Genomic DNA, 25,269 nt, shown 5'->3' on the forward strand with positions numbered 1-25,269 from the left:
GTATTTTTAGTAGAGATGGGGTTTCACCATGTTGGCCAAGCTGGTCTCAAATTCCTGACCTCAAGCGATCCTCCTGCCTCGGCCTCCTGAAGTGCTGGGATTACAGGCGTGAGCCACTGCGCCCAGCCGGTAATCCCAACACTTTGGAAGGTTGAAGTGGGAGAATCAGTTAAGCCTAGGAGTTTGAGACCAGCCTGGGCAACACAGTGAGACCATGCCTCTACAAAAAATAAGGAAGTTAGCTGGGGCCTGGAGCAGTGGCTCACACCTGTACTTTGAGAGGCTGAGGCAGGTGAATCACTTGAGCCCAGGAGTCTGAGATCAGCCTGGGCAACATGGTGAAGCCCCATCTCTCAAAATAATAATAATAATAATAATAATAATAATAATAATAATAATAATAATTAGCTGAGCATGTTGGTGTGCACCTGTAGTCCTAGCTACTTGGGAAGCTGAGGTGGGAGAATCACCTGAGCCTGGAAGGTCGAGACTGCAGTGAGCTGTGATTGCACCACTGCACTCTAGCTTGAGTAATGGAGATCCTGTCTCAAAATAAATAAATAGCTGGACATGGTGGCATTTGCCTGTAGTCCCAGCTACTCAGGAGGCTGAGGCAAGAGGATCGCTTGAGCCCAGAAGTTTGAGGCTGCAGTGAGCCATGAGGGCACTACTACACTCCAGCCTAGGTGCCAGAGTCTCTTTAAAAAAAAAAAAAAAAAAAAAAAAGGGTCGGGCGCGGTGGCTCAAGCCTGTAATCCCAGCACTTTGGGAGGCCGAGACGGGCGGATCACGAGGTCAGGAGATCGAGACCATCCTGGCTAACACGGTGAAACCCCATCTCTACTAAAAAATACAAAAAACTAGCCGGGCGAGGTGGCGGGCGCCTGTAGTCCCAGCTACTCGGGAGGCTGAGGCAGGAGAATGGCGTGAACCCGGGAGGCGGAGCTTGCAGTGAGCTGAGATCCGGCCACTGCACTCCAGCCTGGGCGACAGAGCGAGACTCCGTCTCAAAAAAAAAAAAAAAAAAATTCTGGCTTTTCCAGGAAGTAGCTGTATAAAATAAAAATTCCTAAACTTTACAGGGTTATTCTGAGGTGTAAATGGGAGATGTCAAATACCTGGCATATGAAAATTGCTCTATCAAAATTTTTCCTTTCTCATGGTAGGCAATAATATGCAATGGAAATAAAATCAGGCTTAGGAATCAGATAGATTCTACTGACAGCTATGTGAACCTCAACAAGGGTAAGACTCTGAGCCTATTTACTCATCCCTAAATGACCATATCTCCTGTCTCTGAGGGCTGTTGCTAGGATGACATGAAACAGAATATTAAGGACCTGGCACAAAATAAGAGCACAATAAATGGTAACTATTAATAAGTCAGTTCCTTGATATACAGGTTGGTAGGTATTAAAGATGATCAAAAGAAAGAGAGTAGGATGATGCAGCACAAACTCTTTCCAGCACCTCTACTAGTGTGCACATCCTATGGAGGGTGGGTCTGAACAATCAGCTTTGTAAGAATATTGTTAAACAACCAAACCCCCCATCCAACTCTACATCTAAGGACACTGGGATCAACAAAGGCCCCTACTGTTCAAAGAAGAAAGGGAAAAATGGAAACAATGTACTCTGCTCACTGATAAAAAGACCACAGATTCAGGCCAGGCCTGGTGGCTCACGCCTGTAATCCTAGCACTTTGGGAGGATCACTTGAACTCAGGAGTTCATGAACCTGGGCAACATAGTGAAACCTTGTCTCTATTTAAAAAAAACAAAAAACACAAGATTCTTCTAGAAAATGTGGTGTCCCCACTGGCATCAATAGAATCTGCATTCTTACTAATACCCCAAAGTGTCTCCCAAATTCCTTTTGAAGTCAATCCTGTGTTAAGGTATCATGTAAACAAATTATTATTGCTCTCAAGATCCTGGGCCCGTGCCCAGAGGCAAAGGAAGCAAAGTACTGGCATGGAAGATATCTACAAGAGTGAAAGAGAAAGACCATGGTGGCTAAAGATGAGACATTCCCATTGTCTACACTAAGAAGATCCCAAACCATCTCAATCTTCCCCAGGCACTGATACTCACCTGACTGAGATTGAAGGTCATGATGCTGTTGTCATCATATAGCAGGATGTTGATGGTATCTAATGCCCATGTGCTCTCTGCCAGGAGACCAGACTTGAGGGACATCATTACCCGCCATGCCTCCGGGGTTCCTGAAATAAACCTCCATGTCGTCCATCCACCAAGCCCGGGTTGGCTGGAGGCACCCCCAGGGTTGCCCCATCAGTGAGGCTACTCTGAAGATAACACAATGTAGAAGGCAGTTCCTGTCTGGGAGATGACACACACCAGCCCCTCATGGCTTCTAAGCTGTCTGTCTAGGACATCACTGCATGGCAATGTTTTGAAGGAAAACTTTTAGTTAGCTTATTTCTTCCTTTTCCAAAGTTCTTTGGTTCTATTTTAGTCAATATTGGACCAGATTCAACCTCATCCAGAATATTAAGGTGGAGGGAACAATGGACAAGACGGAAAGGGGCAGATTAGGCAACCGAATGAGGGAGATCTCCTTACCAATGTCTTTCATTGTGAGCCGCCTCCTCTGCTTCAACACAGGCTGTGTGGCTTCAACAGAGCCAGGTGGGAAGGTGATATCCCGCCGAATCATGGGGGGCTGCACAGGGGCAGGTGCTATGTGTGAGGCAGGTACTGGGGGACCTGCCTTCTGCATTTTCATCCCAGAGTGCAGGAATGGAGACTTGCTAGGAGAGGTGCGGTTCTCCATTGGCCGGGGCAGGGGAGCAGGGCTGGATACCTGAGGAATGTGATTCTGCATGCTTGGCGGGGGCTGGTAGTTAGATGGAGGGGGCCTTGTCATGGGGGGCACAGGGGCAGAGGGACCATATGGGGGCTGGCGTGTGCCATGGGAAGGCCACGGGCCTTCGTGGTTGGCCCTCTGATCTGTGTGCAGCATTTCATCTGTTCGGTTCACGCCATGATAGGCGGGGCCCTGGGGAGCAGAGCCCGTGCTCTGCCTGTTGGCATAATTATAGGTCATGTCATTACGCCCCTGCCACATGGTGCCTTGCTGAGCAACCTCAGCTGATGCCTGTATGGGGCCGCCCATCATTTGCGGTGGCATGTTTTGCTGGGCATTGGTGCCAGGGGGTGCAGAGACACGGTCTCGGCCAAACTGGAATGGAAATTGGTTCTGGGGGCCGCCTGCTGGTCGGCGCTCAGTAGCAGCGGTGGCAGTGGCAGGATAGGCATTGCCATATTGGTTGTATACATCTTGCTGAGGGGAAGGCTGGGCAGCTTGTTGCTGGCTGGCAGGCTGGGGCTGGGCTGGGGGCAACTGCTGCTGCTGAGGTTGCCCCTGCCCAGTGCTGTATGGCACGCTGTACATCTCCCCTTCATGCCGCTTGGCAGGAGGGCCATATGTGCCATCCATTGGCCGCTTGTAATTCTAAGGCAGAGACAAGCAGAGGGGAAGTTAATACTCTGCACTCAGGGACATAAAGCCCACAGATGCCGAGATGGCTACAACTAGATGCCTGGTGGCCATAGACTCCAAGGAAACATGGGAATCACCTTAACAAATTATTTTTTGAAGTTGTTTCCAAAAGCAACCACCACTCTTTCTTCCCCTCCCTTGCTCTAAGTAGAAAAATATACAAAACCTAACGATCAAAATAAGGTCTATTTCTAGCCCCTTTCAACTCCAAATAGAGAAGAGATTGAGGACTTGGCTCTTCAAGCAGGACTGGCCAGTCAGGTGAGAGAAGAATGCCAAAATATCTAAAGTGAGCTTCTTAGACTTCAACACGTTAGTTTACTAACTAGCTTTGAAGACAAACCTGCATGCCGGTCCATTCCCAGCTACCCTCCTCACCTGCTGCTGCTGTTGATACATTGTGGTCTGCTGGCTGGGGAAGGGGCTGCCAGAAGGGGTACCTTGGGTGGAGAACTGATTGCCATAGGAATCATGTCTACAGGAGGCAAAGAAACACAGGATCAGGGTGGGCAGTGGCAAAGCCTGAGTCACAGCAGCACCAAGACCAGGCTTTACTCACCGTTGCTGCTGCTGCTGCTGCTGCGGGGGGTAGCGGCTAGGAGAATACATCCCCGAGTCTGGGTTGGAAGGCATGAGATTAGGCTGTGGGGCCCCAGTGCTCATGTTTCCCTCAGGCCCTATTCCAGGCTCCGTCCTAAACAAAATTGAAGAGACAGATTGAGCCCACTATAGCCTCAGGGTGCTGGCGGGTGGACAGGAGCTGGGGTCATGCTTACCTCACTCTGTCATAAGGACCTCCATAGGGATAGTGCTGTCGTGGTCCCATTGCCACATTTCCTAGCCCAGGGCCAGCAGCACGACTGTAGGGGTCACCCATCCCGCCGTTGGGGCCCTGCCCTGAGGACATGAAGGGATCACTCCCTGGAGCTGAGTGTAGAAAGGCAAGCAGTGAACAAACTGGTAAGTTGGCAAAGCTGGTAATATATATTTGTCTGCTCCAAAGACCCAGGCCCTCTTCAAGTTTGATCTCATTGTTTTCCAGACAAGTTCAAAACAGAGATCTAAAGAGGCCCCAACCAGCAAAAGGCATGTACTTGTTAAGGGATGACAAGGTGAGGTCAAGGAGGAGACAAGAAAGGAGGTAGGGATGAAGAGGGGTAGTTAGGGCAGGAAATGCATTATCTCAGAAGATGGCTCCACAAGAACCCTGAGCCACTCTCAAGATTTCCCACCATTTCACTGGTGCCATCTTTATGAGCACAAGCTCAAATAGCAATCAGATCAGTCACCTTTCCTCATGCTGCCATAAGGATCCTTATTTGGCTCATAGGACATGCGCCCCATCATGTCAGAGGTATTCATACTGGGCTGATACCCAGGGTTTGGAGTCATGGAATTCCGCTTCTGGAATGTGGAGTCACTTCCATCATTAAAGGCATCCTGGATCCCAACCGAATTGCTCCTGCTCCAGAGTGAGGAAAACCAATTAGACCACAAATAGACCAATTTCTCCAGTATAACACAGGACACGCAGTAGTCACTGGCTGGGAAGGCAGAGGCAAAGACCACCCTTTGGCTGCAAAGGAGTTCCCATGCACTTATCTCCAGCCATCCCTCCCAACCATCTGCCCCTGCTCTTGGCCATACCTCATGCCTGGCAATGGGGGGATCTGACTGTGTGGTGTGGATGCTGGAGTTGGTGGCTTTAAGTCTCCTCCTTCTGCCATGGAACTGCTGGTTGACTGAGGAGTCTGGGGCCCCTGCATAGATCCTGATCCCGCTGTGGACAGAGATACAATTTGAGCAGTTTGCTTGGCATGAAAGTGTTTAACTCTCACACAAACACACGAATGACCCAGAATCTCTTTGGGAAAGTTCTTCCTAAGGCCTTTAAAGCCTGATCACCCTTCTTAGCAGAGGATCTACAAGGCCAGGTCATAAAGACGGGAATTTGAGGGTTTTGTAGCTCTTTGTTTTTGTTTTACATGTAGAAAAGAGGAGTGATGTGGCCATGACATCACCATGCTGGTGATTCCTTGAGTCACTGCCAGCTTCCCTGGCTATTTCTTTTCACTCCTCCAAAGGACCTTGTCTAACCTATTAAACCCTGTAATGCTGGTGCATGAGCTCCAGTCAGAACCTCCCAAATCCTGGGTAGGGAGGGGCTTCCAAATCTGGGATGTATTTTAGGAGTCTAGGAGCTCCTGTTCTGAAGCATCCAGCTTGGTGTCATCTCTCAAGTTCAAATGTTCTTCTAAGCTGATGAGTACAAAACTACTAGTAATTAATGTTTCCAATAGTTACCATTCCTGGCAGTAGATATCCCACTGCTGAGGCCTCCCCAGCTGATGAGTCATCTCAGGCACTCATTACACCCTCAGAGGTCAACACCAGGGCACATGTGTTTACACCCACCTTCCAGGCACCCTGGTCTTCTTCCCTCTCTAGGCTCGCCCTAGGCCTCAGCCTCCTCTCAGAAAGGAGGGTGGGCAGAGGCACTCCCATCAGGGAGTTCCATTCATATCCTTTCCCCACTCCCTCCTTTCCATTCATTACCATCTAGCTCCCTGGGGAATTCAGGGCTCTAGTCTGAGCTGCATTCTAAGGTGCTGACATCAAGGGGCCAAAGCTCCCAGATGGCCCTGTCTTGCTGCCATTTGTCAGTTCCCTCAACTCCTCTTGTGCCCTTCCCATTCACAACTTTACAAACATTTGGCAAGTTGCCAGCTGCACAACAAAAATTAAAACTTTAAGGGCTGCTACAGAGTACCTCCCAAGGGAGTTTCCACTGCCCACTCTCTAGTCAGCCAACCTATTAAGCCCTGTGGTAGGGCAAGGCAGAGCACAGATCCTTGGCATATCCTACTGGAGGCAGGTACCACTGAATATGACGCCAGGGCAACAGACCCTCTCAGCCTTGGTGGGGCCACTGACCCCATCCTTACCAGGAGAGGGAGGCTGGATCTTGGGCTGCGACTTCTTGGAATCAGCAGCTGCAAAGATGTCTGGGGGAGGGTCTTCTCCCCGTTCAATCTTGCATTCAAAGGCATAGAGACACTGGATATACTGCTTTTTCAAGGAGCTGGCAGCACTGCTTGATGTGCCCACATTGAGGTTGGTTGCAAGTTCCCGCCATTTTTTGTTCTTGTTGACCTGTATAATCAAACCAAAAGAGTCGGGGTATATCTCCCGCCTGGTTTTCTGCCCGAAAGTCCCAAGCCCCATCAGGCTGCAAGGTATTCATCTTTGTAAAATCACAGTTCTTAGTTAATTAAAAAAGTTAAACTTGCTTGGTGGATACTCCACAAGAAGTGCTAAATCTGCACCTGGCTTCGTTTTACCCTCAGGATGTTCCACTGCAACTATCAGACTGTGCTTATGCAAAACAGGGCAAATTTCACATTACTACTGGAACAGAATTCAGAGTCCAGTTTTTTAGTACACTGCTGAAAAATGGTGTACAAATCATCTGCATATCTAAATCCTTTTTTTTTTTTTTTTTTTTTGAGACAGAAAAAATAAATCTCGCTCTGTCGCCTAGGCTGGAATACAGTGGCACGATCTCAGCTCACTGCAACCTCTGCCTCCCGGGCTCAAGCGATTCTCTTATCTTAGCCTCCCCAGTAGCTGGGATTACAGGTGTGCACCACCACTTCTGGCTAATTTCTGTATTTTTAGTGGAGACAGGGTTTCACCATGTTGGCCAGGCTGGTCTCAAACTCCTGGCTTCAAGTCATCTACTCGCCTCAGCCTCCTAAAGTGCTGAGATTACAGGCATGAGCCACTGTGCCTGGCCCTAAATCCTATTTTAAATGCACTAATAAAAACTAACATTTTATAAAATGGAGACTCGTGATAGTATCAATGACCACCCTGCTTGACTTGCTTTGTCAAACTGAGAATTTACACATCTGATTTTTTTCTTGGCATGGTGCTCCCTGCAAATTTGACATTCTTGTGCCACTGGCTCCCCTAACATATCTCACTGACAAATAACCGCAGATCCCTTTCCCTTACCAGTCACTGTCCTGATGGTCCAGGTGTTCAGGGTCTTGTTTATTTATTTATTTAGAGACAGAATCTCACTTTGTCACCCAGGCTGGAGTGTAGTGGCGCCATTTCTGCTCACTGCAACCTCCTCCTCCTGGGTTCAAGTGATTCTCCTGCCTCAGTCTGCCAAGCAGTGGGACTACAGGCGCCCGCCACCATGCCCCACTAATTTTTATATTTTTAGTAGAGACAAGGTTTGGCCATGTTGGCCAGGCTGGTCTCAAACTCCTGACCTCAGATGATCCGCCCGTCTCAGCCTCCCAAGTGCTGGGATTACAGGTGTGAGCCACTGTGCCTGGCCCAGGGCCTCATTATGACTTTTTTTTTTTTTTTTTTTGAGACGGAGTCTCGCTTTGTCACCTAGGCTGGAGTGCAGTGGCGCGATCTTGGCTCACTGCAAGCTCCGCCTCCCAGGTTCATGCCATTCTCCTGCCTCAGCCTCCGAGTAGCTGGGACTACAGACGCCCGCCACCACGCCCAGCTCATTTTTTGTATTTTTAGTAGAGAAGACGGGGTTTCACCATGTTAGCCAGGATGGTCTCGATCTCCTGACCTCGTGATCCGCCCGCCTCGGCCTCCCAAAGTGCTGGGATTATAGGCGTGAGCCACTGCGCCCGGCCTTATTATGACTTTTGTACCTCCCCAGCAGCCAACCTACAGTTCTGCCTCCTTCCCTCAGCTTTAGGGCACACTGACCAAGCCCATTCCCCAGATGCTCCCTACAATTAGTCTTTCTGCTCTAGATGGACAGGTCTCCTTCTTCATGTATTCTTACGCTTATTCATCTACCATATGGTAAATCTGTTCCCCCAAGGCCTGGGAACAAGGGTTTTCCAGTCCCTATACACAAAGGAAGTTCAGTAAGTCGTAATGTCTGCTGATACGGTACCCATGACACTAGAAAGAGGAGTTTCAACAGGCACAGAGGGGGACAACCTAGATGGGGCAGAGGTGACTAGGAATACTTCTTAGAGTGGGTAACACCTGAGCTAAGTCTTCATGGTTGGAGACGGCCTTGGTGGGAAATATCCAGACTCTCTCCCATCTCCGTGGCATCTAGGCCAGTCTACCGGATTGGCCACTCTTCCACCTAAACCCTACTAATCCTTTAGATAAGCTCAAGATGCAGCTTTGCTTTCTTGGAGCCTTCATAAACTAACTTATAAAAAGCACTCTTTTGCCCCTGAATTATCACTGTCTTTTAAAAGTTCAATTACAAGGCATTTTAAAGGTTTGCATCCTTTTGCAATCTGGAAGAGACTCAGACATCAGAATTCTCTCTGTATCTCATCCTAGGTTCAGTGAACCCTGAAGCTCACCCAATCAGAAGCGAGCGAAACTTAACCCAAAGCTCCCCTTCCCTATAGGCAGGGAAGACTTGACTATGAGATCTGAGTATCAGGGAGAATGGCAGGAATATACATGGAGTCACCTCAAAAGCCTTCCATGGCTTTGCTTCTCATGCCAGTTATGTGGCAGTATGCACGTGTCTTGTTTTGTTTTGTTTTCCTTTGTGGGGGAGGGGAATAAAGCCTGAAGGGAGAAGGAATTCATAACTGACTGTTGGCTGGCTTCATTCCAATCACTTTCTTTTCTGCTGGTGACAGCTGTTTTCCTCTTCTGATTTAGAAGGTCTGGAATAAGTCCCTCCCTGCCACGCCTCCCCGAGCTCAGCCACAAACTGATCCAACAGCAGGCTTCTGGTCTGGTGACTACAGAACACACACAGGAGGAAAGTCTGCAAGGCACAGTCTGCTGTCTGCCTGTGCTGCCTCACCTGTTTGCCTCCTGGGCTAAGTCTACAAAATTGTAAGGTATCAGAGTAGGCGCAAGCTCTGGGTGGTGTCCAATTCAGGTTATCATTTAAGTTTCCCATACAGAAAAACTAAACACATCATTTCCTACTACTTCTTCCTTTATAATAAGCTATTTCTACTAAACAGTTCCTGAAATCCTGTCTCTACTGGGAAGATTCCAGGAATGGGAAGATCTACTTATACTCTGGCTGCCTCTGTACCATCTTGCAGGCCGATTTATGTGGCAGAAACCTTGCTGAAAGTCAAGGTTTTTCTAACTTTTGATAGTCTAGTGAGTTATATACTGTTACATAGTGTTTGTATTTTACAAATAAGAAAATTAAGGTTCAGAGTGGTTACACACCTTAAGGTCATATATGTTGTAAGTGGGTAAGAAGGGACTCAAAACCAGGTCCATCTCTCCAAATCCTGTCTTTGCTACTATGCCAAATTGCCTCCCATGGAATCAGAATGCCCACAGACCTTCCCTAGCTTTGCATCTCAGTGGGACCCTAGATACAAGGTAAACTTACTGCTAATACCTCATACTACCAGGGAGGTCTCTGCTTCCTGCCTTATCTTCTGGGAAACCTGTGCTCCCTGGTCTATCAATATTATCAATATTCGACTCAGAGAGCAGGAGAGGATGATGTCCCTGTGGGATGCATGGTACCACGTGAAGCCAGTGAGTACCTAAGAAAGGGGTTTGTGGAAACCACAGGGGCAGTCAAGTGTCAGGCACCCACTCACCTGAGTCAATCCACCAATCTCCTTCACAGACACATAGAGGCGATAGAGGTCCAGAGGTTTCCTACCCACAGCAGGCAGATTTGTCATGCCCATGGCCTTCTCCTCAGTGAAGGCCAGATAACGGTCCACCCACATCTTCCTCTCAGGCTCACCACCCAGCTCATACAACTTGGTGATCTTCTCATTGGTTGTAGTAGAAGAACTGGATTTCTGGAAGGTTCAGGTCAAAATTCATAGGAATGGGTCAGATTCAAAGCCTATGCTAAGGGTCTCAGAAGTCTCTTGACTGGAGCAGTGTTAAAGCTTCTTACTCTGGGGTGGTCACTAACACCTGCCCTGCCTTCACAAGGTTGAAGGGCCAAAAAAGAACCAATTTTTATTTTTCCTATAAAGGAAGGAAGCTAACACTGAATATATGTTATGTACTGGGTGGGATGCTAGATGCCTTTATATATTAGATATTATAAAATTATCCCCATTTTTAAAGATAAGGAAGCAGGCACCAGGAGGCAAAGCGTAAGATCTCACAGCTTTTAAGTGGCAGGCTGAGGATCAAATCCTTGTCCATCTGATATCAAAGCCACTACTACTCCCACACTACTACCCAGGAGCCTGAACATACTTAGGTACTATGTTTTAGGTAAATCGAAAAACTCACAACATGATCTTGAGGCAATGGGATGGACTAAAATGAAAAGAAACTCTTTGCCTCTTCTAAAGAAAGGAAGGGTTTCCCACCTGGTTGAAGGGCTTTGGATATCATCCTGTCCAAGACAGAAGGATGGTCAAAAGGGCTGGGAGCTAGAGGTGAAAACTCATAGGAGGTAACAGCTATGATTTTTATTTTCCCTACGTATATAGATAGGGAAAGTGAGGTATGGCCAAGGACAGAAATATTTCAAATGACCCAAATGCTGAGTAGGACCCATTACTTCTGCACAGCCTAACAGCACACCCAGGACCAACCTAAGGGAAGCCAAGGAATCAAGTCTCATGTGCCTTATCTCCTTCTTTACAGTACACAGGGTACCATTCCTGCTGCCACGAGTAAGGTTCAGGAAGAGAAGAGCAACTAGTTGCCCATGGCACACCCCATCTATCAATGCTTGAGTACAGGAGGCACGGTTTCACAGAGGGCACCAGCCAAACAGGACAAAGAGTTTGATGCTGCAGGGTCTGGCATTTCCCCCATAACAAACAGCTGTGAGAATATTATGTTATTTACCAGGATCCCTTAGACCAACCCAGACCCAACTCACTGAGCTATTATTCTGAGACCCTTCAATGATAAGAGGAGGCAACAGCAGCTTTTTCAGAGACTATCTAGTCCGGTGTCATAAAAGGCTGGGATCTTGTCTCTCTCTTTTCTTTTTCCTTCCTACCACTGAAAAAGATAGGACACAAAATTGAAAGAGTCAAGACAAAAATTGCTACCTTGGATTTGGATTCTGTCTTGGGTGTCCCGTCTGCCTTGTTGTTCATTTTGGTGGCTGGAGTTAACTTGACATCCCCAAGGCCCATCATCTCTGGGCTGGCTGCCATCCCTGTAAAAGAGAAAAAAATTCTCAAGACCAGTAAGTTTAGCTGTGATGTGACTCTTGAAGAAATCCCTAGTGAGAATGACTAGCACTTACCTGCAGAATTGTTGGCCATGGTTCCACCCATGGAATATGGGGGTCCCTGAGGGTTGATCATGCCAGCCATACTATTAATCCCTTGTCCATAAGGAGGTCCAGTTCCCATCATGCCCCCTTGATTCATATTGGGGTAGCCTGGCGGCCTAAGGAAGAAGATGGAAAGTGAGAGAGACAAAGGTTAGACTCTGGGCTTTTAGATTTGAACTTGAGCCAAATAATGCTGTGTGATCATCTAGTTAGGATTAAAAGGAAAACACTGATGGGTCCCCAAAACTAGAACTATGCAACATCCGGATATTATTTTTCTTTATTTTCTTGAGATACGGTATTGCTCTGGCACCCTGGCTGGAGTGCAGTGGTGTGATCATAGCTTTTTGCAGCCTTAAACTCCTGAGCTCAAATGATCTGCCTTCCTCAGCCTCCTGAGTGCCTAAGACTATGAGGCATGCACCACCATGTCCAGCTAACACCCAGATTCTCTTATCTTCTACATCCCACAAAAGATACTAAGAGAGTTCAAGTTCTGGATAGCGAACAATAGTTTATTTAATTTTTTTTTTTTGAGATAGAGTCTCGCTCTGTTGCCCAGGCTGGAGTGCAGTGGCGTGATCTCGGCTCGCTGCAAGCTCCGCCTCCCAGGTTCACGCCATTCTCCTGCCTCAGCCTCCCAAGTAGCTGGGACTACAGGTGCCCGCCACCATGCCTGGCTAATTTTTTGTACTTTTAGTAGAGACAGAGTTTCCCCGTATTAGCCAGGTGGTCTCAATGTCCTGTCCTCGTGATCCGCCTGCCTCGGCCTCCCAAAGTGCTGGGATTATAGGGGTGAGCCACCGTGCCCGGCCAATTTTTTTTTTTTTTTTTTTTAGATGGGAGTTTCATTCTTGTCGCCCAGGCTGGAGTGCAACAGTGCGATCTTGGCTCACTGCAACCTGCAACCTCTGCCTCCCAGGTTCAAGCGATTCTCCTGCCTCAGCCTCCCAAGTAGCTGGGATTACAGGTGCCCACCACCATGCCTGGCTAATTTTTTGTATTTTTAGTAGAGATGGGGTTTCGCCATGCTGGGCAGGCTGGTCTTGAACTCCTGACCTCAGGTCATCCACCTGCCTCGGTATCCCAAAGTGCTAGGATAACAGGAGTGAGCCACCGCACCCAGCCACAATAGCTGAATTTCAAAGGGTACAATTCTTTGAAGCAGAGCCCTGCTGTGTCTTTTAAGTACTGCCTTCCTCAAAGCCACCTCCAAAGTCAAGTTGTATTTCCATTTAAGGGCCCTGTCTGTGGCAAAAGACATAGATGAAATGCCGAACTGTACCACTTTTTGTCATGCTAAATTCCAGACTGGAACCCTCAGCATATCACCCAGAGGTGGCTTTGCATTATTTCTTGATGGGCTAATGCAAACTTTGCACTTCCATCTTTCTGAAGTTCTACCAAATCCAGCTCTTTATAGTCAATCACCCTATTTTACCTTGGTTCATCAACAACTCAATAAGATTTAGTGGCCAAAGAAGTCGTTAAACCTAATCACGTGAGCCTTCTGCACTCTAGCACCAGAGTCAACATACAGGACCACATAAAACAGTAAGAGAAATGGCAAACCACAAGCTTACCATTTGCTATTTCTAACACCAAAGATCCAAGACATATGTATCATTAAGAATCCTTTTGGAAACCAAAATGTTGACTGATAGAAGTTAAACCACCTACTCTGAACACTTATTTTGCAAATCAAAATAAGCTGTCTTTAGCCCTGGCAACATAGTGAGACCCCATATCTATTTAAAAAAAAAAAAAAAAAAAAAAAAAAAAAAAAAAAAAGGCTAGGCATGGTGGATCATGCCTAGCACTTTGGGAGGCCAAGGCAGGCAGCTCGCTTGAGGTCAGGAGTTCGAGACCAGCCTGGCTAACATGGTGAAACCCAGTATCTACTAAAAATATAGAAATTAACAGGGCATGGTGGCGGGTGCCTGTAATCCCAGCTACTCGGGAGGCTGAGGCAGGAGAATCGCTTGAACCTGGGAAGCAGATGTTGCAGTGAGCTGAAAGTACATCACTGCACTCCAGCTTGGGCAATGGAGTGAGACTCTGTCTCAAAATAAGTAAATAAATAAATAAAAATAAAAAATAAAAAATAAATTAGCCGTGTGTGGTGGTGTGTGCCTGTAGTCCCACTCAACCACGCCCAGCCAAAACCCTGTTTTTTTTTTTTTTTTTTTTTTGAGACGGAGTCTGGCTCTGTCCCCGGGCTGGAGTGCAGTGGCCGGATCTCAGCTCACTGCAAGCTCCGCCTCCCGGGTTTACGCCATTCTCCTGCCTCAGCCTCCCGAGTAGCTGGGACTACAGGCGCCCGCCACGTCGCCCGGCTAGCTTTTTGTATTTTTTAGTAGAGACGGGGTTTCACCCTGTTAGCCAGGATGGTCTCGATCTCCTGACCTAGTGATCCGCCCGTCTCGGCCTCCCAAAGTGCTGGGATTACAGGCTTGAGCCACCGCGCCCGGCCAACCCTGTTTTTTATAAAGTTCTTTACATATGATATTTAGTCATGTGAAATTTCAGACCCATCTAAGACATGTAAGAATTAACACTTCATACACACACCCATTTTCCCCCCCGATTTAGGTCCAGAAGCATCTCAATAATCTGAGTGGGTCTACAATACATTTTCTAGAACTGACACCCTCTCCACTTCCCAGGCCTTACCTGTTTTGGATAGAGTTGGCAGCAACATGCATGGCGACAGCAGTTTCTTGGGTTTTCCGGTTCATGCCCCCTGGTGGGGGACACATCCCTGACCCAACCTGAGGTGGCATATTGGCCATGTTAGGGCCATAAGGCCGGTTGCCCATGGAGGCGTGACTCATCCTCCCTGGAGGGAGTGTGCCGTAAGGTGGGATGCCAGGCTGTCCATGCATCTGACCTCCGGCACCCATGGGGTTTATGCCTCCAGCCATGCCTGCACTGGGGTAGTTGGCATTGGGCAAGGCATTATAGTTTGGCTGCCTGGGGTAGCCACCTGAGAGGGGAGGAAGAGAAGACAGAGACTTGGTTAGTGACTCACTAGCAACTCACTAATATCTCTCAACTCTAGAACACCAAACAATGTCATTCAATATTTTGGTTAGGAAAGAGACCAACTTCATGGTAGCCTTTATCTCCATGAGAAAAAGTGGGGGGGTGCCAGAAGCATGTAAAGGCAGGTCAGTTATCCCCTCCATCTTAAAGGCAGCACAGAGCAAGGCTGGCTTTGCTGCCACACAGGCACTTCAACTTCCAGAAGAAGATAACTTCCTTTCTATCTCCATGCTCTGTGTAAGATACTCAACTTTTGATCTGCCTAGGGCTGCAATTTTGAGCAAAGATCTATTCCATTATGACTTATTCACTAAAAATAATTTTAAAAAAGTAATAACCAATAGCTACCATGTATTAATTGTCTGTGCTCAATGGTGGAGTAAACACCTTATCTCCATTTTTACAAATGAAACAGAGGCTCAGTGAAATTGAAAGACTTTCTCATGGTGACGGAGTAAGTGGAGACAAATGGAATCTTTCCTTGCCCTTCTTCAAGGGCCTGGCCTGGGTGGATTTAAGGCAAAGGACAGCCCTTCTCTCACAAGGTTACAAGCTAGATGGCAACATATCAGACAAGGAACTGTTTTCTCCTCTCACCCCTATCTACTCCTAACTGGGTAGTATACTGACCTTGTGGGCCATACTGACCCCCCTGGGGACCATAGCTCCCCATGGAGTTCTGCTGGTAGGAGCCCATGCCTGTGTGTATCTGTCCTCCGGAAGGCTGACGCGGAGATAAGGCTGAGCCGGGCTGGGGGGAACTGTACTGGGGCATCTGGGGGTTCCTCTGCATATAACCTATTTGTGGGTAGTATCCATATAGTTATTAGCTTTATACAATGCGAACAAATGCTCTCCCTCCTTATCCTGGGACTTTACCATCTACATTTTCTTTAGCAGCTACTTGCATGGAGTCTCTATCTGATTTTCTATATAGTGGTGTGTCATTTTAGGCACCTTCAGAGTGACATAAGCCATTAACCAGGGCATGCCAACTGTTTCTGCTAAATGGAGGTTTGAAAAGACAAAAAGGAATGACAAAAACCAAAATGAATGACTTAATGAGTAAAGACCAAATGTTGAGTCTTCAGCAACTGCAGACCACATGAGGCAAAATGTAAGAGGGCAACCATCAAAACAGAGATAAGTACTGAGAAATGGAGACACTAACATGGCCAAGCCCACTCTAACTTCACAATTTGCTGCTGGGTCTCAGCACAAAGAAGTAGTAAGTGTTTGAGATTATATATCTGCTAATTACCCTGATCTGATCACTATACGTTATATCTATTGAAACATCACTATGTTCCCCATAAATAAGTACAATTATCATGTTAACTTTTAAAGAATATAAAAACAATTTGCCGCAGGGATTGTCCTAAGCTTCATGGTCAAACAGCTCTCTAAAAGCTACTGCACAGGGCACTCAAATGTCTGTCCTAGCTCCCTGCCCCTCCCCAACATCCAGGCTCTCACCTCGATCTTGGGCAATGCTTGATTGGTTCATGGAAGGATGCATGATGCTGTCCGACTGGCCACTGGGTGGCCGAGGTGGCATCTGGTTGCCTGCTCCAGACAAAGAACAACATAAGAATATCATGGCTAAGCCTGGGAATTCTAGCTAGGTAGTCAATTCAGAGCTAGAAATGGCTCATGGAGAGGCCAAGTACCTCCCAGTATCACACACACAGAGATCCAGCCAACAGGTTCCAATCTCCCTTCTCCAAATGCTAAGGGGGAAACTATGCAAGCATGAGCCAGAGATGCTTTCTCTGCCAGGGGAAGACTAGGACTCCTTAATATTACTGGGGGCAGTCACCTTTCCCTCTCCCTAAAGCCCAGCACTTGAGGGTACCTGGCACTGCAGCAGGCGAGAGTGGTCCTGAGCGAGACTGAGCAACACTGGCGGGAGAGCCAACAGGGGACGGGGAGGGGCCTCGGATGCCAGGCAGGTGAGGGGAAGTATGAGGAGAAAAAGGAGACTGAGCTGGATTACTCTGCTCTCCTTGGCTGCTGGAAATCCCTGATGTGCTCACTCCAGGACTCAGAGCTCCTTCTGTCCCCATGGGGAGGTCATCTATTGAACCAGATAGATCCTAGAACATATACATAAGAACATGGATTAGTAATATTAGGCAGAAAGATTCTACTATCAATAATCCTACTACTTGCTTAGCATTTTCCTTAAATAATCAAGAGCAAATGCATCACACACGTTCTTTACTCATGATACTGTTTTTATTAAAAAAAAAAAAAAAAACAACAATTTTTTTTTTTTTTTTTTTTTTGAGACAGAGTTTCGCTCTTGTTGCCCAGGCTGGAGTGCAATGGTGCGTCTCAGCTCATCGCAACCTCCGCCTCCCAGGTCCAAGTGATTTTCCTGCCTCAGCCTCCTGAGTGGCTGGGATTACAGGCATGTGCCACCACGCCCGGCTAAATTTTTTGTATTTTTAGTAGAGACGGGTTTTCTCCATGTTGGTCAGACTGGTCTCGAACTCCTGACCGCAGGAGGCCCTCCTTGGCCTCCCAAAGTGCTGAGATTATAGGCGTGAGCCACCGCACCCGGCCCTAGTCATAATACTATAATTTACATATGGCAAACTCTGTTAAGGACCAGGTGGAATATATATTAGACCTTGGTGGGCCATAAAGCCTCCTTCAAAACTATTCAACTCTAACACTATAGTGCAATAGTAGTGAGACAATATACAAACAATGGTGTGACTGAGTTTTGCTGATTCCTTTTCTATCCTTCTATCCCCTCAGAAGCAGATCTAGCACTTTCGTCTTCTTTCCCAGTCCTAACTTCTATCGTCATAAGAAAGCAACTACTTCAGTGAGGCTTTAGTTCTTTTCCAATAGCAGAACTTTACAAAATGCTGCCAGGATGGTACCAAGAGCTACAAGAGAATGTTAACAAGTTTGGGAAACATTTATAGATCCCCTCTACTTCTATTATATATTAGAATGATGATGATTATTATAGATTATCATAGCCTCCATTTGCCAAGGACTCACTCCAAGTCACCATACTTTACAACATAAGGGGTAGGAGGTAAGAAAGAGATACATTGGATGAGAAAGGCAATTTCTTAACCGCCAAGAAGGTCTGGGACTATACTCCTAACACCTGGTCTATAACAGTAATCAACAAATGTTTGCCAATTGAACAAATTCTGTTTTTTCCCAGCTTTTATGTTTTTCAGTGAGAACTTGGTATTTATTTGTAGGCTTTGCTTGTCTTGAATTAATCAATAAAGAGTTCACTCTAGGTCAACAAACTCCAGTATTAGCAAACATGAAAAATATTCACCCCAGAAAATATACCCTAACTCCATCCCCTGCCCCATGTTCATTCTCTAGCTAGCAACATTACTTCAGGCTTGGAACTAACTGTAATTGAAGAAAGGATGAAAACCCTGATACTTAAATGGTAAACAAAAGAGTTCTCTTAAACACACTGGGTCACATGCAGTGGCTCCTTTTGGGAGGCTGAGGCAGGCAGATCACTTGAGCCCAGGAGTTCGAGACCAGCCTGGGCAACACGGCAAAACCCTGTCTCTGCTAAAAACACCCCAAAAAATAAGCCAGGTGTCGTGGTGTGCAGCTGTAGTCCCAGCTACTTGGGAGGCTGAGGTGGGATAATCTCTTAAGCCAGTGAGGAGGAGGCTATAGGGAGCCAAGATTGTACCACTACACTCCAGCATAGGTAACAGAGCAAAACACCGTCTCGAAGACAAACAAACAAAAACAAAACTGAAAACACCACACATCTCGAGGAGGAGGAGATCCAAGTTGGTTTGAGTCTATTCCTGCTCCAATAAACGAGCTCACCCTGGAAAGATCGGCAGAAAGTGACTTTGACACTAAGATCTGACAGTTAACACTGGAGGTCAGAGGGTACCTTTTAGGCTCTCCTTCAAGTATCCAAGCTGGGTGGACCTTCCACAAACCACTTGGTACCTCACTAGGCTGGGAGCATTTCTGCTGAGCTCTTGGAGACAAAGTTTGCTCTGAAGGCAGGTAGATAGGTATGCATTTGTGCCTGTGTCCAGCTTTCCATGTTAGTTGAGAAGTCAGAAAATGCTACCTTTCTTTTTTGTTAAGAAGTAGGCCAGGCATGCCACAGCATACTTTAAAAATGCAATGAGAATTAGTTCCACCATAGAACGATTTCAAGAGGTCAACCACGAGGTAACAGCAAAGGACATCTTCCTTTCTTGAAGGACTAAAGTACCTGGAGCTATGAAGAGCCCCACGTTAGTCCCAAGAGGGAGGGACTCCATCCTTGGTTCTATTTTTTTTTTTTTTTTTTTTTTGAGACAGGGTCTCACTCTGTTACCCCAGGCTGGAGTACACTGGCACGATGCCAGCTCCCTACAGCCTCAACCTGCCCAGCTCAAGTGATCCTCTTACCTCCACCTCCCGAGTAGCTGGGACTATAGGCATGCGCCACCGTGTGTGTATGTGTGTGTGTGTAGAAGAGATTCTGCCATGTTGCCCAGGGTGGTCCCAAATTCTTGGGCTCAATCCTCCCACGCTGGCCTCCCAAATTGCTGATATGATAGGCATGAGTCACCGTGCCCAGCCCCATCCCTGTTTTGATGCCTAAGTTATACCACAGACATCTAGCCTCTGAACCAAGAACAAACTAAAAGAGGCAACAAGATGACAAGTAGTAAGGGCCTGTAAGTAGAAAGGGCCTCAAAAAGCACTCATTAGGCCCTACAGTCTACAGCAAATCCCACAGCTCAATGCTCTGTTTTAGGGATCAGCAGGTTCCCTCACCTACTCCTTACTACAGTCTCCATTCCTTATCAAACTGCCAGCTTTTGGTAATAAGAACTTTCCTGCTTACAGGAAAAAGAAGTGTATTTCAGAACAGAATAGGAATCAAGGATCCATCCATCAGACGAGAACTTGGTTCAGTTCAAATCGCTTTGAAAAATAAATGTTGGCCAGGCGCAGTAGCTCATGTCCGTAATCCCAGCACTTTAGGAGGCCGAGGTTGGGCAGATCACGAGGTCAGGAATTTGAGACCAGCCTGGCCAACATGGCGAAACCCCATCTCTACTAAAAATACAAAAATTACCCGGGCATGGTGGTGGGCACCTGTAATCCCAGGTACTCAGGAGGCTGAGGCGGGGAGAATTCCTTGAACCCAGGAGGCGGAGGTTACAGTGAGCCAAAATAGCACTACTGCATTCCAGCCTAGGAGACAGACTGAGACTCCGTCTCAAAAAAAAAAAAAAAAAAAAAGTTTTGATCATTTTTGTCTTTAGTTATACAAGTAAAACATGAACAGTCTCATGAAAAACACATTTCAGATATTACAGGTGAAGCCAAAGTCCCCTACACCAAAGTTCCCCAAGCTGTCTTTCTGTTGCCCTCAATAGAGTAACCACTGTTCAATTTGGTGTGCATCTTTGTGCGTTTTTTTTTTGTTAATTTATTTTTATTTTTTATTTTTAGAGAAAGGGTCTCGGTCTGTCACCTAGGCTGGAGTGCAGTGGCATGATCTCAGCTCACTGCAACCTCCACCTCCCAGATTCAAGCGATTCTCCTGCCTCAGCCTCCTGAGTAGCTGGGATTAGAAAAATTAAATGTTTTGTTTTGATCATTTTTGTCTCTAGTTATACAAGTAAAACATAAACATTCTCATGATAAAAACATTTCAGATATTATAGGTGAAGCCAAAGTCCCCCATGGCTGTCTTTCTGTTGCTCTCAAAAGAGAAACCACTGTTCAATTTGGTGTGTATCTTCGTGGATTTTTTTTTTTTTTTTTTTTTAAGAGACAGGGTCTAGGTCTGTCACCCAGGCTGGAGGGCAGTGGTAAGATCTTGGCTCACTGCAACCTCCACTTCCTGGTTCAAGTAATTCTCCTGCCTCAGCCTCCTGAGTAGCTGGGATTACAGGTTAATTTTTGTATTTTTTAGTAGAGACGGGGTTTCACCACGTTGGCCAGGCTGGTCTCGAACTCCTGACCTCCAGTGACCCGCCCACCTTGGCCTTCCAAAGTGCTGGCATTACAGGCATGAGCCACCATACCTGGCCCCCAGCTAATTTTTAAATTTTTTTGTAGAGATGGGGCCTTGCCATGTTGCCCAGGCTTGTCTTGAACTCCTGGGCTCAAGCGATCTGCCCTTCTCAGCCTCCCAGTGTTCTAGGATTACAGGCATGAGCCACCACCACTGGCCTTGGTGTGTATCTTTGGAAGTGCTAAGAAAAAAAACCAAACAAGAAACAAAACAAAAAACCAAAACCTGGCCGGGTGCGGTGGCTCACGACTGTAATCCCAGCACTTTGGGAGGCTGAGGTGGGCGGATCATGAGGTTAGGAGATGGAGACCATCCTGGCTAACATGGTGAAACCCCGTCTCTACTAAAAAAGACAAAAAATGAGCAGGGCGTGGTGGCGGGCGCCTGTAGTCCCAGCTACTTGGGAGGCTGAGGCAGGAGAATGGCGTGAACCCAGGAGGTGGAGGCTGCAGTGAGCCGAGGAGATCGTGCCACTGCACTCCAGCCTAGGCAACAGAGTGAGACTCCGTCTCAAAAATAAATGAATACATACATACACACACACATATACATACATACAAACCCACCAACCACTCCTATCAGCTCACGGCAGGAACTGAGGAGGTCCCTTCAGCCACATTTACAATTAAAAAACCAGGCTCGCCATAGATCCACAAGGAGAATGCCCCTGCTCCACCTGAGGGATCCTAGAAGCCTAAAGAAAACCTTTGTAGCTCTTGGGGCTGGGGTCTCAGAACTCTGGAGGCATCTGTGGCTGGCAAAGATGTGGCTTTCCCTTCTTCAGGAGAGCTGTCACTTTTGGTAAAGTGCCCTGAGCTTCTTGGAGAAAAAGTGCTAAATAAACCACTGTCAACAGTAGTCCCACCTGGCTGGGATGCCTGTGGCATAGAAAAATACTGGGGAAGGAAGAGCATTAATCTTCTTATCTCTCTGATTTGGTTGGCTTGGGGCCAACCTCTCAAAGTGTCATTTTCATTAGATGGCAACTGGTCAGCATGGGATAGTTGGTTTCAAATAACTTTAGGAGCCAAAATGTTAGCACAGAAAGGGGAAAATCATTTACGATTAACAGTTACCATTTAAGCATCTACTACATGCCAGACACTTTGCAAAGTTACCCAATTTTCTACAATTTTTGGTTACAGATACTATTACCATTACCATTTTGGTTTTGGTTTGGGTTTTTTTGAGTCAGGGTCTGTTCACCCAGGCTGGAGTACAGTGGCACAATCCTGGCTCACTGCAACCTGTCTCCTAGGTTCAAGCCATCCTCCCACCTCAGCCTCCCGAATAGCTGCGACTACAGACACCTGGTTAGTTTTTTTTGTATTTTTGTAGTGATGGAGTTTCACCATGTTTCCCAGGCTGGTCTCAAATTCCTGAGCTCAAGCAATTCTCCCACCTTGGCCTCCCAAAGTGCTGGGATCACAGGCGTGAGCCACTGTACCCAGTCACATTATCAATTTGAAGATGAGGAAGTTGATGCCGAAAAAGATTGGGCTACATGCTCAGGTCATCTGGCAAGTGGTGGAAGCCAGATTTTAAACCCAGGCATGTTGAACCCCATAGGCCATGCTGGCTTTCTCTCTCCATTATGTTGTGACACTATATGAACTGAGGAGAAAGGTCACGCCTCTAAGGAGACCAAGGCCCAGCTTTTGGTATTTATCAGTTGTGACCTTGGGCAAACTGGCAAGAAGCCAGGCTTCGGTTTTCTCACATATACAATCAGAGAGGGCTGGATAAATCTAAGTCTGTGACACCTCTGGCACATATGCATGAAACCCCCCTAGCACCATATGGTCAGGGTTAAACGACCAGCAGTAATATTCTGGAATGAGAGATATAACAACATACCAGCAATATAAGTTCTAAGACATACCCACCAGTTCCAGTGGCTAGGCATAGTAAATATTTTTATTGGGAAATGGGAGGGAGTAGTAAGGGCAGAAGTCTCCAAAAGATGTCCTGCCCCTCTATCTACATGAACAGATATTGCTCTGAACTCCACATCCTTTTATTACACAGGACACACCTCTGCTTTCTACTCCACAGAAAGCCAGTTTTTCAGGTCTTTTGTTCCACAAAAAGCCAGACTCTGTTAAGCCAGACCTCAATGTTCTTAACAGTTCAGTTTTCTATAACACATTTATTATTAATAAAAAGTTCAATCGGGCTGGGTGCGGTGGCTCACACCTGTAATCCCAGCACTTTGGGAGGCCGAGGTGGGCGGATCACAAGGTCAGGAGATCGAGACCATCCTGGATAACACGGTGAAACCCCATCTCTACTAAAAAATACAAAAAATCAGCTGGGCGTGGTGGCGTGTGCCTGTAGTCCCAACTACTTGGCAGGCTGAGGCGGGAGAATGGCATGAACCCAGGAGATGGAGATTGCAGTGAGCCAAGATCGCGCCACCACACTCCAGCCTGGGTGACACAGTGAGACTCTGTCTCAAAAAAAAAAAAAAAAAAAAAAAAGGCCCCTATTCTCCCTGGTGGGGGATGCCCTTGGCATCTCAGGACTCTCAGGTTCTCAATTATCCCAAAAGAGCCCACCTAACAAGCATCTTCTGGAAAGACTGTTAAAAGAACTGTAGCAATGCCCCTTTAATGGGAAGATTTCTTTTCCAGGGTTTGTTCTCCTCCAACTATAATCCTGCTGAGAGATGGGAGGTGAGGATCAGCCCACTCAGTGCCCTACCAGTTCCAAGGAAGCAGCAGGGCCAGGAGAATTTCCTCACGTGTTTCCAATGTGTTTTGTGCATTTTATTGCTCATCTACCATGCAGATCAAAAGCACTGGAGCAGATCCAACTATTTCACACAGAATCTCACACTCCAGGCTGGCTACAGCCCTGAAAGCCTTCATTTCTTCACTTGAAATACTGCCCAATGTTATTTTGGGATGTGACCTGATAGAGGAAGCCCACAGGGACTCCATGACGATAACTGTTCCAGCTGTGATTGGTTGCCCAGCCCTAGTGAGCGCCAGCATGAGTCTGTCAGGCTCTGCTGACAAACAGAACTCAGCAGCTAACACCTTCTCTTCACACCACAACAAAACCATGCCTGAAATCACACAGTCCATACCTTATTTTGTGGGGTAGGGGCAGTGGGGGTGCTGGTCCTCTCACAGGAAGAACTGCAAGTTCTAAGATGAATTGGCTGCCCGCTGAAGAATATTTTTAAGCAGGAAGATACCAGATCAGGGTTAGAGGAGGGAAGTTTAAATTATCTCCCAATAGAGCCACATGAGGATGACATAAATTCATTTTGCTGAGCAGGTGAAATGGCAACAGGTACCAAGTATAAAGAATAGGCTCATGACAATGCTCAGATTTAGGGTTTTCCCATAAATCTGGCTAAATCCTTGGGGAATCCCAGATAGAGTTCTTGTATCCATTTAGTTGGGAAAAGCTTTTGCTGAGTTGTGCTGATACAGGCAGGTAAACTACCCATCATGAGAACCAGGTAAATCCTACACATAAGCTTGTAGTAAGTGTGTGCCCTGGGAACCTTGCAACTCAGCCATCCCCATTTAAATGATAATACTTGAATGAAAAAATTCCATAATGACCAAATCTACACTAGTAATTTGTAAGTCTCCTATCCCCGCCCCACCCCTAGGCTGCTCTCATGCTGAAGAATGGGAGGAAATCCTGAAGAACACAGAAGAGACTGGGAAACATAACCCATGAAGAAAAGGAAAAGGTAGGAGAGGAGGCAACAGCCTTAAACTCTAAGGAAGAAAAACTGAGACAAAATTAATTACTTAAGGCAAATAAGTTTTTGGGAGACTTGGCTTTTCCTAAAACCTTCCTCAAGCAACAATTTATTGAGGGTAGCAGAGAAGAAGAGGCTACCTCTACTGAACACTTGTACAATAAAGTTTCAGTTATAAGTTCTCTTTTTTTCTCCTTAGTCTTTGCTATAAATGTAAGAAAGATAAATTTGACCCACCCCAGACTGGTAGGGACTCCAAGAGTTACAGAATTGCTGTGACATTATTCCATGGTTTCAATCCAACAGATTAACTGCCTCTTATGCCTAGAGAGCAGGCTTGCTGGTGTTAACTGAAATGCCAAGAAAGAATCAACACACAGAATAGGCTGCCTTTCACACCCGGTGATAATTCCAGGTCAGGAGTTAAGCAGGTAAGGAAGGGGAAGAAAAGATGCAGAGGTTGACAATACCCTTTTAGTGTAAGACCAAGCCCTATGACCTACATGGACTACCTCCATGGTTTGGAACAGCAGAAACTACTCCAGGAAAGGCTCAGAAAAATCTGTTTCCTACTTGCCCCCGTCAAGTTTCCAAAAACTTGGTTTGTATCTTAGAAACCATCACATAGGATGAGATCCCCCACCAAACTCCCTCTTCTCTTTTTCTACAACAGG

At 46.6% G+C, this 25,269-nt stretch overlaps 1 protein-coding gene across 5 annotated transcripts in view; it reads right to left on the reverse strand.

Moving 5' to 3' along the window:
* LOC105494512 (AT-rich interaction domain 1A) overlaps positions 1-25,269 on the reverse strand; it is an 85,810-nt gene that overhangs the window by 4,345 nt on the left and 56,196 nt on the right. For 4 of the 5 annotated variants that reach the window (XM_011762999.3, XM_011763003.3, XM_071097902.1 and 1 more), the window contains 15 exons: positions 16,687-16,927; positions 16,308-16,397; positions 15,462-15,629; positions 14,460-14,772; positions 11,757-11,902; positions 11,557-11,666; positions 10,123-10,332; positions 6,472-6,679; positions 5,174-5,306; positions 4,816-4,991; positions 4,303-4,453; positions 4,086-4,220; positions 3,905-4,001; positions 2,587-3,478; positions 2,095-2,225 (listed from right to left, as the gene is read on the reverse strand). In XM_011762999.3, coding sequence (XP_011761301.1) covers positions 2,095-2,225; positions 2,587-3,478; positions 3,905-4,001; positions 4,086-4,220; positions 4,303-4,453; positions 4,816-4,991; positions 5,174-5,306; positions 6,472-6,679; positions 10,123-10,332; positions 11,557-11,666; positions 11,757-11,902; positions 14,460-14,772; positions 15,462-15,629; positions 16,308-16,397; positions 16,687-16,927 — 3,201 coding nt within the window. The remainder of the gene's footprint in view (positions 1-2,094; positions 2,226-2,586; positions 3,479-3,904; positions 4,002-4,085; positions 4,221-4,302; positions 4,454-4,815; positions 4,992-5,173; positions 5,307-6,471; positions 6,680-10,122; positions 10,333-11,556; positions 11,667-11,756; positions 11,903-14,459; positions 14,773-15,461; positions 15,630-16,307; positions 16,398-16,686; positions 16,928-25,269) is intronic. The other variant, XM_011763000.3, reaches the window with a different exon arrangement.

The sequence above is a fragment of the Macaca nemestrina genome, chromosome 1 (genome assembly GCF_043159975.1).
Source record: "Macaca nemestrina isolate mMacNem1 chromosome 1, mMacNem.hap1, whole genome shotgun sequence".
Taxonomy (NCBI): Eukaryota; Metazoa; Chordata; class Mammalia; order Primates; family Cercopithecidae; genus Macaca; species Macaca nemestrina.